The 13,719-nt window shown below is 43.5% G+C and overlaps 1 protein-coding gene across 2 annotated transcripts in view; it reads left to right on the top strand.

The window, feature by feature from the left end:
• MBOAT1 (membrane bound glycerophospholipid O-acyltransferase 1) overlaps positions 1-13,053 on the top strand; it is a 30,547-nt gene extending 17,494 nt beyond the window's left edge. For both annotated transcript variants that reach the window (XM_081206463.1, XM_081206464.1), the window contains 6 exons: positions 126-318; positions 5,420-5,523; positions 6,284-6,348; positions 8,312-8,444; positions 9,699-9,850; positions 10,557-13,053. In XM_081206463.1, coding sequence (XP_081062589.1) covers positions 126-318; positions 5,420-5,523; positions 6,284-6,348; positions 8,312-8,444; positions 9,699-9,850; positions 10,557-10,695 — 786 coding nt within the window. In that variant the 3' untranslated portion in view covers positions 10,696-13,053. The remainder of the gene's footprint in view (positions 1-125; positions 319-5,419; positions 5,524-6,283; positions 6,349-8,311; positions 8,445-9,698; positions 9,851-10,556) is intronic.
• The last annotated feature ends 666 nt before the right edge of the window (positions 13,054-13,719 follow it).

Genomic DNA, 13,719 nt, shown 5'->3' with positions numbered 1-13,719 from the left:
AAATAGTAAGTGTAAGCAATGGATGATACTTTTCATTGGCCAGTTACCTCTGAGTATTTTATAGGGGAGAAACATTTTGCCTTCTCTCACCACTGATGGCACTCATTTTCTTCTTCTTCTTCTAGGGAGCTGTGCTGCGCAAACTTTCCATCACACTTGTATCTTCGCTTTTGTTCCTGACCCTTACCAAGAGCTTCCCGGCGACTTATCTTGTTGATAACCAGTTCATCAGCAAGTCTTCGTTCTGGTCCAGACTTGGCTTCCTATATGTTGCCATGCAAGCTTCAAAGCCAAAATACTACTTTGCATGGACACTCGGTAAGGTTGATATACCTCTTCTTTCTAAAAAATGTATACACACTCTTGAGGTTGAAGTGATGTTTCTTTTCATACATTCAGATAGCATGGCTATATCTAGGAACAAGTGTGATTAATTACTACTCTTTCTGCTAGGGTATTGGTAATAGAAGTAGTTCAGCCAGCGCAAGCTTTTCAGCTTGCCAGACAGAACAATCCCCCTTCTCCCTCCTCCATGTGCTGTTCTGTGGGTTCTCCCAGCCCCATTCCCAAGTCCAGTAGGGGCGTGCGGGGGGAGTAGAGAGGGAGAAGGCCCCATTGCATTAGTAGGAGCCCCTGCACTGGCTTCTGCTAGTGGGGCTCATTTGTTGAATCCCACACTTTGTTTCTAGCCTGCCCTATATCTCAGGGCTGGCTACAATCCATACATTGACAATACCATATACAACCATAAAATCACAAATATCTGAGGGGAGTGTGCTGGGCCCGGGGGTTAACCCAAGCAACACGGTCCAGGTCCGGTCCCGAATCCAAGGATTCCACGAGGAGTCAGTCCAACAGGGCCAAGGCAGGAAACCAAGCTAGGTCAGGCACAGGGTAACAGACAGGTTCCAGCAAGCAGCAATGTTGCTCCCGCAACCTGGGGCGGGGTCCGGCAGCCTTTTATCTTTGTCAGAGTAACAGTTGGTCCTGATCCCCCGGTGACTCACCTCCCTGTCTCGCCCAAAGGTGAGCACTCCTCCTGCGAGTACTCAGGTCTCTCCTTCTCTCAGACCTTAGTCTCTGCAGCTCGGGAGATGTCGGTGGGTTACTAGACCCAGAGGCCGCCTCAGCCTCTCCTGACCCAACCGGTAGTGGAGCAGCTGTAAGCGATGGCCCAGCTGAAGGCAACGAGGTAATCCCCGCATCTGGAGCCAGGGCAGGCTCAGGCCCCTGACTCGGCCCAGCTGGTGCTTGTTGCAGGGGAACCTGTGCAGACTGGGGCTCTTCAGAATCAGGCCCCAGACTTAGTTCAGATGCCGCCTGAGGCAGAGGATCCGGTGTGGACCGAGACTCCTCTGGTTCCGAGTCCCAGCCCAAGTCCCAGGCCATCACAGGGAGAACATTACATAGAACCACTGGAGAGTTGTAAAGGGACCCTGAGGGTCATCTAGTTCAACCCCCACCGGCATTGCAATTTGAAACCATCCTGGACACTGCTTAGTTTCGCAAATGTGCTAGCAGTTTCATTGCTGCAGCACTACATAGCTAGACATCTCAGGGAAAAAGTCACTTTTTCATGCCACTACAAAATGTACAAGTTCCCACAAGTGGGACATGGAGCAGAAGCCCCTCCCCCCCAACAGATTTCGTGATCAAAAATTGTGATTAGAGAGACACAAATGTTGACCAGTCTGAGAAAAATGTAAAGAATATAAGGCATGGAAAAGTCCCAATATATGGGACATATCTCAAGAATTACCCTATTGTTCTTTAGGCATGCTTACATTCTTTAGACTGTCCCTTCCTTTTTCAGTTCACTAGAATGTCATATATCACTATTCCAGGTAAGGATGGCGGGGGACTTAGATTAAATTCACACTTGGTGAATTTGCACTTTCTGGGACAACTCATGAACCAAAACACAGCCATCCTTTGAAATCATCACTTCTCTGAATTCTGCAATACTGTTCTCCCTTCAAGTAATGTGTATCAAAAAACTCATGCGCTAGGGCAAAGTGTGCATAAAAAAGGCCTTTCATAGTAAAAATAGCATACAAAATGCATTACTTTAGGAAACATTGATCTGCAGAAATGTATGTATTAAGAGAAATGTGCAGTAAAATACTGTTGAATTTTCATAAGGACTTCTTTCAATTAAATTTGCAAGTTGATGGGATAATGTGGAGAACCAATTTAAAGACTGGGGAAAGGGGTAACTGAGAGAGACTGAAACTGACAAATTGACACCCCTCCCTAATTCCAAGTGTGTATTGGAAAGGATCAGCAGTCCCCCAGTCCACCCTACTTTCTAAAGCCAGGGACGCCTGCCGCTTCCCACCCACAATTCCACCTGTGCAGTCCACATCTGAGCAATCCCACAGGCAGGGTGCAGTGCAGCACAGAAAGGTTTGTGCAAAGAAGAGAAGACATTGGAGAATAGCTGCTTAAATTGGAAACAAAAATGTAGAATTGGGTGTCTGGAACAACCAGGGCTGTAAACAACATTTTGCTTTGCATTGAGGTTTTTTGGGGACAGCAGCGTCCTCTTCTGCATAGCAGTGGGCAAGACTTCTCATTGTTCTTCGTCCTGGACACCAAAATATCATTTGGGCAGCAGTGGCCTTTCCTCGCTTTCTCAACAAATTTTATCTAGTGACACAGAATAGCCTGTTGATCAAATATAGCTGCTGCTAAGCAGTTCTTGCTTGTGAAGTAGGACAGGCATGCTTTTGTGCGAGAGTCAATTACTGAATTCTCTGCTCATGAAAGGGGGGCGGGAGAGATAAGTTCATTTTTGTCCTAATGTTAACTGCTGAACTTTAGTTGGAATCGAAACTAAGAAGCCAGTCTTCAAAAGTGCTCTGCTAACACAAGCTGCAGTGAAGTGGCTTTAATCAGTGGGCGATCAGAGCTTTGAAGTTGCTTCTTCAGAGGCAGAGATGCTGTAGCAGAAGTCGATAATCTTCTTTTTCTTGGCAATCACTTGTAGCCGAATAAGATTGTCTTCCGTAAACAGGGTTTGAACAGTGAGAGAAGGTCACTCACTTCATCATCACCTTGTTGTGGTGAATAGGCTTGCACGTTCCTATGACCCTATGAGCGAAGCCGTTGGGAGTCTCATACTCCCAGCAGGGTCACCCAAGGCAGTAAGGTCAAAGGGGAGGAGATAGACAAAGAATGATCCAAGAAGTCCTCAATGGCAGAACAGGCGGATGATAACAAGCAGTATGTTACAACAGCTGTGAAGGCTGCAGCAGATAAGAATCTACCGGTCGTCGTGATACTCATGCCATCAGAATACAGTGGTACCTCGGGTTAAGTACTTAATTCATTCTGGAGGTCTGTTCTTAACCTGAAACTGTTCTTAACCTGAAGCACCACTTTAGCTAATGGGGCCTGAAACTGTTCTTAACCTGAAGCACCACTTTAGCTAATGGGGCCTCCCGCTGCCGCTGCACGATTTCTGTTCTCATCCTGAAGCAAAGTTCTTAACCCGAGGTACTATTTCTGGGTTAGCAGAGTCTGTAACCTGAAGCGTCTGTAACCTGAAGCGTATGTATCCCGAGGTACCACTGTAGGGCCTTACTGTGAAGACTGTGCATTGATCAGCGTGCACTGATCTACACACATAAAACAAATTTATGCGCAGGCGTCTTCCAAAAAAAGAAGTCTGTAATATTGGGTTCATGACTGTAGTGCCAAATTCATGGAGGGTAAGGCTGTCGATGGCTACTAGTTATAATGGTTCTGCAATTGCCTCCACAGTTGAAGAAGTAATGCTTCTGAACACCAGCTGCTGGAAACCACAGAGGGGTGTGGGGAACAGGTCCTGCTTGCAGTTTTCCCACAGGCATCTGGTTGGCCAATATGCAGACAGGATGCTGCACAAGATTGGCCATTGTCCTGATCCAGGAGGCTTGTCATATGTTCTTGCATTACTTTCTTAATTTCTAAATAAAGTGGGATGAGTTTCTAAATAAAATGTCACTGGTCCAGACTAAGTGACTTGAACTTTTGTTTGCAATCAAAGCCACACAAAACAAACAAGATGAACTTTAACAGGGAGAAATGTAAAGTATTGCACTTGGGCAAAAAAAATGAGAGGCACAAATACAAGATGGGTGACACCTGGCTTGAGAGCAGTACATGTGAAAAGGATCTAGGAGTCTTGGTTGACCACAGACTTGACATGAGCCAACAGTGTGACGCGGCAGCTAAAAAAGGCAATGCAATTCTGGGCTGCATCAATAGGAGTACAGCATCTAGATCAAGGGAGGTAATAGTGCCACTGTGTTCTGCTCTGGTCAGACCTCAACTGGAGTACTGTGTCCAGTTCTGGGCACCACAGTTCAAGAAGGACACTGACAAACTGGAACGTGTCCAGAGGAGGGCAACCAAAATGGTCAAAGGCCTGGAAACGATGCCTTATGAGGAACGGCTAAGGGAGCTGGGCATGTTTAGCCTGGAGAAGAGGAGGTTAAGGGGTGATATGATAGCCATGTTCAAATATATAAAAGGATGTCACATAGAGGAGGGAGAAAGGTTGTTTTCTGCTGTTCCAGAGAAGCGGACACGGAGCAATGGATCCAAACTACAAGAAAGAAGATTCCACCTAAACATTAGGAAGAACTTCCTGACAGTAAGAGCTGTTTGACAGTGGAATTTGCTGCCAAGGAGTGTGGTGGAGTCTCCTGCTTTGGAGGTCTTTAAGCAGAGGCTTGACAACCATATGTCAGGAGTGCTCTGATGGTGTTTCCTGCTTGGCAGGGGGTTGGACTCGATGGCCCTTGTGGTCTATTCCAACTCTATGATTCTATGATTCCACTCAACTTCATGATTGTTAACTTTTCTCATTGATTTCAGTGGGACCCAAGTTCCAACTTATTTATTCTGGATTCAACTCATTATGATGTTCTTACACAGGTAGTCATTTTGTTAACTGACATTTTATGCATTACTCTTATGAAATTGTGGCTTCTGCTCCAGTGAACACTGTTTCTGCTCTCAGTTGGTAGAGCATGAGACTCTTCATCTCAGGTCCATGGGTTCAAGCCCCACACTGAGCAAAATATTCATGCACTGTAGGGGGTTGGACTAGATGGCCCTCATGGTCCTTTCCGACTCTACAGTTCTGTGGTTCTGCGACTAGTTCCAAATACCCAAAGGGGCTTTGAAGCTCCTGTTGTTTTTAAAAATAAATCTTAGTGTGTGGCATGGAGAGCTCAAGCAGCAGCTCTCCATGCCACAAAGGAAGGCTCTTTTAAACCAGGAGAAATTTAATATGGCATTGTAGTCTCTTTGTGGTGTGTGTGAGTGTATGTGTATGTGCTGGTCCCACTGGGCACGCCAAAGTCCTTGGGCATGCATAAAGCAGGTCTTTGGATTTCAGCCTAAGACTCTTGTTTTTTTGCAATTATAGCAGATGCAGTCAACAATGCAGCTGGCTATGGGTTCAGTGGTGTTGACAAGACAGGCAATTTCCACTGGGACCTTCTGTCTAATTTGAATATCAGGAACATTGAGGTAAGTTTAAAAGAAAACATCATGAGAAAGGAATAGCATGAGCCTGATAAGATCATTACACCCAGAGAAAAATTCTTATTGCTACACAGATATGCGTGCAAACAAAAGTTATTTTGTATTTTAGATTATTAGAAACATTTTTTGGTGTGTGTATTAAATTTTAAAAATGTAAAACCACAAAAAGCGGCGGCTGCTGCTGCTTTTAAATAGAACCTCATGACCATGTCTCACCCTTGGCTTGTTAACTTGAAGAATTTGAACTCAAATATCTGACATTTTCAGCAAGGGCCTCTTGTTATGCACAGTTCTGTTGTAAAAAGCAGTAATCTTACCCTTCACATAAAAAATTATACTGATAAATTCTCTACAAGGGATTATTATATTAAATGAAATATGGATTGTGAGAATCCAAACAATTTAAGGATGGACTTTGATCCCAACTTAGTAGTAAAGCCCACTGAATTTAATTTGGCTTATATGTGAATAGGCATGGTTAGAATTGTGCTGTAAAACAAACATTAGCCTCTGGATTTACCATTTAGGGTTTTGCTGGTGTAAAAAGGTTATGCTTCTTATCTTTTAAAATAAATTGCAAACCTCATCTCTGTGTACTACTTAAGATAAATTACAGACTTCAAAGTTCTAGGGTAGTGAAAGAAGCACAGGCAAAGCATTTGAATCCAATAGGTGAGGATGAGTTGGACTGACATTTTTAACGTGAACGCAGACCAGTAATGTGCGGGGCTTTCCTCTCTCCTAGATGGCAACGAGTTTTAAAATGTATGTAGAAAACTGGAATATCCAAACCACTGCCTGGCTCAAACGGTAAGAGCAATGTACTCGAGGTGCTTTTACACTGCTTTGATGATCCTCCTCATCTGCCCATACATTTAACAGGGCTTTTAACATTTGTCACTGAAGCCTATTTCTACACTAAGGGCTCGTCCCTCTAGCATAGGGCCGAGCAGTTTCCCCCTTACCCCATTCCTTTCCTAGGGAAAAATTCACTCTTTAGCGCTAAATCAGTGCAAATGTCGATCTGGGAGAAGCCTGAATTGCTGTTTACTCCAATTAAGCATTAAAGAAAGAGCAGTTTCCCCCGGGGAAAAGCAGCGGGACAAGAGCAACTGTAAATAAGCCCTAAATCTTTCAGTCAGCTGTGGGAGACATCCAGTGATCTTCATCTACACGTGCAATGGACTTTCAGCTTCTCTTTCTCCCTGCTGTACACCCTCATAATCGGCTCCAGGGGGTCCCCCAAGCTTCAGAGCTGATTGGGGAAGGGCTACAGGGGGAAGAAAAAGAGACAATGCTGTTCCACTAGGTGGACCTTCCCTTGTATGTTTTTCTAGGACTCCAATAATGTTAGGTAAGACGTGTGTTCTTCACTGGGTATTCCTAGGTCGGGTAGGAAGCTACAACCATCAGGTCTTTCCTGCTAGTGCCACCCTGCATGTGAAATGGCTTCTTCAAGGAGTCCTAGCAGGCCTGCTCACTTGCCATTATTGGAAACTGGAATATTGTTATACTATTGGAATACTTCCTTGTCTGGTCAGGCATTTGATTTTGCTGCTATCTCAACTGGTTGCTTATGTGGTGGCTTAAGATTTTAATTTTCATGTTGTGATTTTATATTTAAGATACCCCGGGGTGCATTTTCAGATATGGTAGGCAAGATATAAAATTAAAATTAATGCTTTGTTTATATCAGCTTGGGCTGCTGTCACCACTGCCTTCTGTGTGCCTGAGTTAAATAGGTTGAATTTTTACATCAATTCCTCCCCCACAACAAAGCCTTTATTTCCCCCCTCTCTCATTGCGCAAGAGAGTGTCAGAGTGATTTTGTTAATTTGGAAAGTGATTAATTCTGTTTCCACATGCCTACAGACGCACAGCAAAATTCCTTCCCATGGAAAATAGCTCTGTTCAGTAATGTATAATACAGTATTGGTTTGCCATGTATAAAACCTGTTTGGATTTCTACAAGTCACACTCATGACTTACATTTAAAAACATAATCAGAAAGAGTGTGTGTGTGTGTGTGTGTGTGTGTGTGTTTTTCTGCTACAAAAAATTAAAAATCTATACATGCCAAAAATCTAGAAACTTGTCATAAATACTTCTTTTGAATTTCTTTTTTTTTCAAAACACTCCATTGAGTTAAAGGAAGGAAAATGGGCCAAACTATAAGGAATTCAAATAGGAGTTTTGTGTCTGGAAAGTATATGTTCTGGGTGCCTATGGACTAACACTTTAAAATTGTAAGATATCCTTTAAGATGTCTCTAGGTATGAAAATCTGGGGTAGAGAAAAGACAGCATTATAAAATCTGAACATTTACTGCCATGAAAGCAGGTTATGCTAGTTGAAGCTTGTCTTGTCCTTATTCAGAAGCAACTTGCCCATTGGGGTGGGGCTGTAGCAAGATGCTTCCCAGCAGTGGGGCTCCTGCTGCTAGTTACTAGGAGGGCCAAGGTGGCAGGGAGGTCTGCCTGGCACAGTGCCAGGCAGAAGTGTTGCATTGTCCCTGCCAGCGCTCCCACACCAAGTTGACCTCCCTGCCGCCTCACCTCTGGCCGCCTCCCAATAAGCAGCAGCGACCCCTCTGCCAGGAAACCAAGGTTGCTGCTTCGCCATTCTGGGGAAACCAATTTTGTCCTCTCGTATAAGTATGCTTTTGAAACGCCTGCCTTCTGGCGTAGTTACGAAGTCAGCTTCAAAAGCATTTGAGATGCAATCCATGTATTGTCTGCACATGCTATTATTTTGGTTTTGCTTTTCTTCCCAGCATCTGCTATGATAGAGCTCCTCAGTACCCTACAGCTTTAACGTTTCTTCTGTCAGCTGTTTGGCATGGCGTCTACCCTGGATATTATTTTACATTTGTCACTGGGATCTTTATGACACTAGCAGCCAGAGCAGTATGTATCTCCTTTCCATTTTATTTTTTTTAAATGGGTGCAATCTGAAATGTAACTATTCACACTCAGTTCTCTTCAGGTCATTGGAACATGGTTGTGGGCATGAGTCCTATTGGTTTTCAGAGTGCTTTCTTGAATATACCAACCTGCCTCTGTCTGAAACCCCACGCTTTCTGAGCTATCTCACACTGACCTATTTATGGGCCATGCTTGCTATCCCTGCCCCCATTGTCAACCTCCCACCACTCTCCGTGTGTTGGGTGGGGTGGAGATCTCAAGCAAGGAGCCCGCTGCATTCATGTAGGCTTATTGTGCCTGGTTATAAATATGTGTACAGAGACTCCCTGCTTCAGACCCCATGCCTACACATAGTACATGGCAGGACCAGTCAGGGTGCAAAGGCATGATTGTACAGTCATACCTCGGGATGAATACGCTTCAGGTTAAGCGTTTTCAGGTTGTGCTCCGCGGCGACCTGGAAGTAACAGAACGCGTTACTTCCAGGTTTCGCCACTCGCGCATGCGCAGATGGTCACTCGTATGTGCGGAAGCGCCGAAATGTGACCCGCACATGCGCAGACGTGCAGTCGCGTGTTATGTTCGCTTCAGGATCCGAACGGGGCTCCGGAACGGATCCCGTTCGCATCCAGAGGTACCACTGTAATTGCTTGATGGGAAGATGTCCAAAAGGAAAAGGAAATTCACTTCTTGGAAATCATATATCATCAACATGTTCCTACCAAAAAAACCTGACAACAGTGTTTGCTAAAGAATCAGAAACTAGAGAAGGATTTGACTGCAGTTCCTGGTAGTTGTGGTAGCTTAGATGGTTCCCCTCTCTTTGTCATCTCTCCTGTGACTGCTCCCAGACATTTATGTAAGCTTGGTATTCTGCTTTGACTGTACAATTTGGGGTGGTGGGTGTGCATTTGTTTGTATGCTAATTATTGCATTGGCTTTGGCCTTTTGAGATATCTTTTACTGAATCTTTGTACTTTACAATGCAATCCTATGCATGCCTGCTAGGAAATATGTGTGTATAGGACTGCAGCCCAAGCCACTTCTTCCAGGTCTGTTCAGCTGCTGTTCTCCTCAGTTTCTTGCTGAGACACTTCTTTCTTATTTAGTAAGAGGAAAGAAGAAACCAAATATTCCTTATTGGTATACCAGACCACACCATGATTAAGTGGATAGGACAGCAGCCATTATGTGAAGATTGCCTTTAAACTTTTTTTTTTTTTTGCCTTTTTAAAGGTCAGGAACAATTTCCGGCATTTCTTCGTCTCCCCAAAGCCTCTCAAAATGGGCTATGACATTGTGACCTGGTTGGTAACTCAGCTCTCTGTCTGCTATACCGTTGCACCATTTGTTCTGCTAGCTGTTGAGCCTACAATTAAATTATACAAGTAAGCCACCACCTATTATTATAGCTGTTTTTTAAAAAATCTTGGGGTTGCATCAGGCCATAACTTTTTCAGATTTGCCAGCCTGTGGTCCATGTTGGGTGATGTTTCACCATGGTTTGAAGGAAAGCTAAACTGGATATATTTGCTAGCTGTGTCACCTTTGGAAGCTCAGTTAATATTTGAAATGTATACTTGGGCCTTTGATGCGGAACTTTGAAAGGAATAAGAAGGGGCAATGCATTTGTTTCATTCCAAGTTGGAAAGTGCACTCAGCAATTTTATTTTTATATCTGTTGCTTCCCTTAAAATTCATAGTGTATGGCGATGGCAGGTTGTTGTGTAGATGGAAGAAGGGTGCAGAACAACACTGAGGGAAGTTCCATGTGAATGTTTGTTAGTAGGATGTGGTGAAAATTTAAAACTGAACTCTTGATGCAGTGTAAATCTCCAACTCAGGGCCCAAACATACAAGGTTAGGTTTGGCAGATAGACCAGGGCACTTTCTAGAAATCGTGAGTTGTTGCTTTGAGAGGCATAATGGTCTGTTCCCCTTTTCAAAATACTTTGCTTTAGTAGACCAGGAAGAGCTACAACCCAGTATGTTGCATCTCAGTGAAAAACAATCACTAGTCATCATTATAGGTTGTTTTAACCTGACTTCCACTTGCTTCATATTCCTTGCTACTTCTTTCTTTGTCCCCTACAGGTCACTGTACTTTCATATGCACATTTTATGTGTACTTGTGTTGCTGGTACTTCCAATCAGATCTCAAAAACACATGAAAAGGCAGCAGCTTCCCCTTCAAGGCACGCACAACTCTGACATAAACGAGAAAGCAAAATGATACCTCAAAAGGGAATTGTCGCTCTTCTTCTGTGAGACGTTGGAAAAATGGGTACGAGCAATACACCATTGCAGTGGCTTAATTTAAGAAACTTTTTAAATGGACAGAAAGGATATGGACTGATTACCAGTTAAGACTTGTTACTGAGTAATGTTTACATCCTTGATGGGCGAAGATAATATATTTTTTTGTAAACTAAAGAGAATAATGGAGTGTCTTTAATGCATTTAAATTCTTGCACACGTCTATCATCTCTTAAAGTTAATCTTAATTATCCAGTGCTTTTGAGATGTAGGGGAAAGATAAACATTGGGGGTTGGCTCTCATGGACTGGCTAGATGCAGAGAAGTGGGGGGGCACTAGCTGGGGAACCCCCAAGGGAACCCCCAGGGGAAGAAGGCTCAGAGTGAGGGGACTGGTGGTGGGATGACAGTGAGTGGTCAGAGGGAGAAGAGGGAGCAGACTGCGGGGAGGAGGTGTCGGGAACTGAAGAGGCAACAGGGTTTAGTGAGCAGGGAGAGGCCGTGGCAGAGACAAGTCCTGAGTCAGAGGCAGGAAAGGAGGCTCAAGAGGGGGGGGCAAGAGGCAGTGATCAGGCAGGCTGCTGAAGAAGCCAGGGAGTCTCACCCCCCCCCCAGTCTCCCAGAACACAAGGAGGAATGAAGAGGCCAGAGCAAAGAGAGACAAGATGAAGGAGTCTCAGGTTGCTTGGGAAGGTCCCAGGGGAGGAGGATACATAGGCAAATGTGGGAAGACCTTCACTCCCCACAACTGCCTCATTCAGGCAGGATCTACTGGGAAGAGTTGCCGTGCTGACTCAGCCTGAGCTGTTTTTTATTTCTTTGTATAAAGCGTTGACTTCACTGACATCTTGTGAGTTATGGCTGACCTGACCCGGACGCCCACCTTGACATTAGCAGATGGGTGCCCTAAGCATCAAAATGTTTTTCTTCCCCCACCCCCACATAAAATGATTAAAGGTGAAAAATAACTTGTAGTGTGTACCTGTAATTCCCAAATGGTGGGTTGCAAGGAATTTCATGGGTGGGTTTCCTGGATGCAACAAAAGCTGCAAAGAATTTGTGATTCATGGTCAACAGGTGTGGGGACCATTGGGCCCACATAGGCAGTACCTCCCTGCAAAAAGGAAACTTACATGGGTGGGTCCTCTTTGGTAAAATTACCATAAGAACCATTAACCTAGAACAAACAAAGTGCATGCTGAGTGACTGGAAATAGGCATTAGGAAAGGGAAGACCATGGAGCAGGCTTGCTGTGGTTGCCCATACAGATATAAAATCAGGTATAGACCAAGGTGAGAAATGTGGGCTAGACAGGGTTTGAAAGAGAACTACAGGCTTTTCCAGAACTCTTCCTGTTAGACCTGTTTTCTATGCTGAGCTTTGGTGATTTCTCCCCACCACCACCACTGCCACTGTACTCCATAATCTTTTCCTGATACTACAAACCTTTCAAATGTTGCCTGCATTCATTATTTCATGATAGCCGAACAAAGATAAATTACTTTGGCACTTGGAAAATAACTCAGGGAACTTGGTGCGAAGCACTTGACTAAACCGTTTCAGAATATGCTTCCTAATATTCAAAACAATGCTTGTAGGTTTTTAAAACGTAAAGGGTTAATCCCTGTTCTTTCCATTTTTAAATAATATGTTTTCTTTATAAAGGGAATGGGATAAATTTAAAATTAATGGAACTGATGCAAACCTCTTGCCCTGTAAGTTTGCTTCCTTGTCCCCTGCCTACTCTTAGCTCATAAGTGTTTCCCTCTGTCTGCCCAACTTGTCACCTATAACCTATCCCAATTCAGACAGCCTACTGAGCCTCAAGGATGGAGTGCCCTGGTAGTGAAAGACATGGGTGTTGCACCTGTCTACTACTTAGGCACAATGATAATCTTTTTGCCCAAGTGGGTTCCACATTCAATCCACACTTCTGTTCTTTTAAAGTCCGGTTTGGCTAGATGCTTCAGAGCTGAATTTGCTTTGATAGTTTTTTTGGTTTGTTTTACAGTGGGAAAGGTATTAAAATTCTGTATAAAGTTGAGGGATGAAAAAACGTTTTCCAGTTTCTGCTTGGAAAGGCGAGGGGAAGCTCTGATCTTAATGAGCTGGACTTTTCCAAATCAAATGATCAATGTGAGAGTAGCATTAAATCACCTTTTAGAAGGTGCAAGTGAAGCAGAATGCCTTGGGAACTGCTGCTGTCTGTTATCACTTAATTGCTGTATGGTCATATTATGTATTTATTTTGGACATTTTCACCCTGTTCTGCAATCCAGGGATTCTAAGCGCAAATCTTTGTAAAGCTTTTTAAAATAAATATTTTTTTTTTAAATCCAAAGAGCATTTTTTTAATAATTATTTATTTGAGTATTTATACCCCATCCTTCCATTATAAGAACACTCAAGGTGGATCACAATACATGAAAAATAATTGAAAAGGTAGCAACAGAATAATTAGTAAAACCACGTGACCTTCCTGGAGATCTAAGATTCTGTTTTATAGGTATGCTTTATTGATTGTTTATTAAGTTTTTATTTTTATGTATGATTCTTATGTATTACTTATGTTCATGTGTTTTTGTCTGGCTACAACCTCTGTTTGACTACCTTATCGTCAAATTTTATTTACTCAAGCTAAATTTCCTCAAGAGTAGTCTCACTGAAATCAGTGGACCAAACTTAGCCATGCTTATTAATTTCAGTGAATCTACTCTCAGCAAAACTTAGTTGACTCCCCACCCCCCACCCCACCCCACCATGCCCTGGTCTATGCTTCCTTTCTGCTTCAGCTGCAGTCCGCCTTTGAACTCGCCAGTTCCATTTAGGTCTCCTGGCTATTTGCTGTTGATAGACAGCAAATTTATTTGATTTGTCAGATCCTTTTAAAAAGGGATCTATCTAAATGCCACAAGTTTAAAAAGCTTCCCTTTCAAAAATGTGACTTCTCACATATTGGGAAAAAGAGCAGGCTTAAAAATGGCATATAGTACTGGTGACA

The sequence above is a fragment of the Podarcis bocagei genome, assembly GCF_964188305.1.
Source record: "Podarcis bocagei genome assembly, chromosome: 8".
Taxonomy (NCBI): Eukaryota; Metazoa; Chordata; class Lepidosauria; order Squamata; family Lacertidae; genus Podarcis; species Podarcis bocagei.
This window is presented reverse-complemented; position numbering and strand designations above follow the sequence as displayed.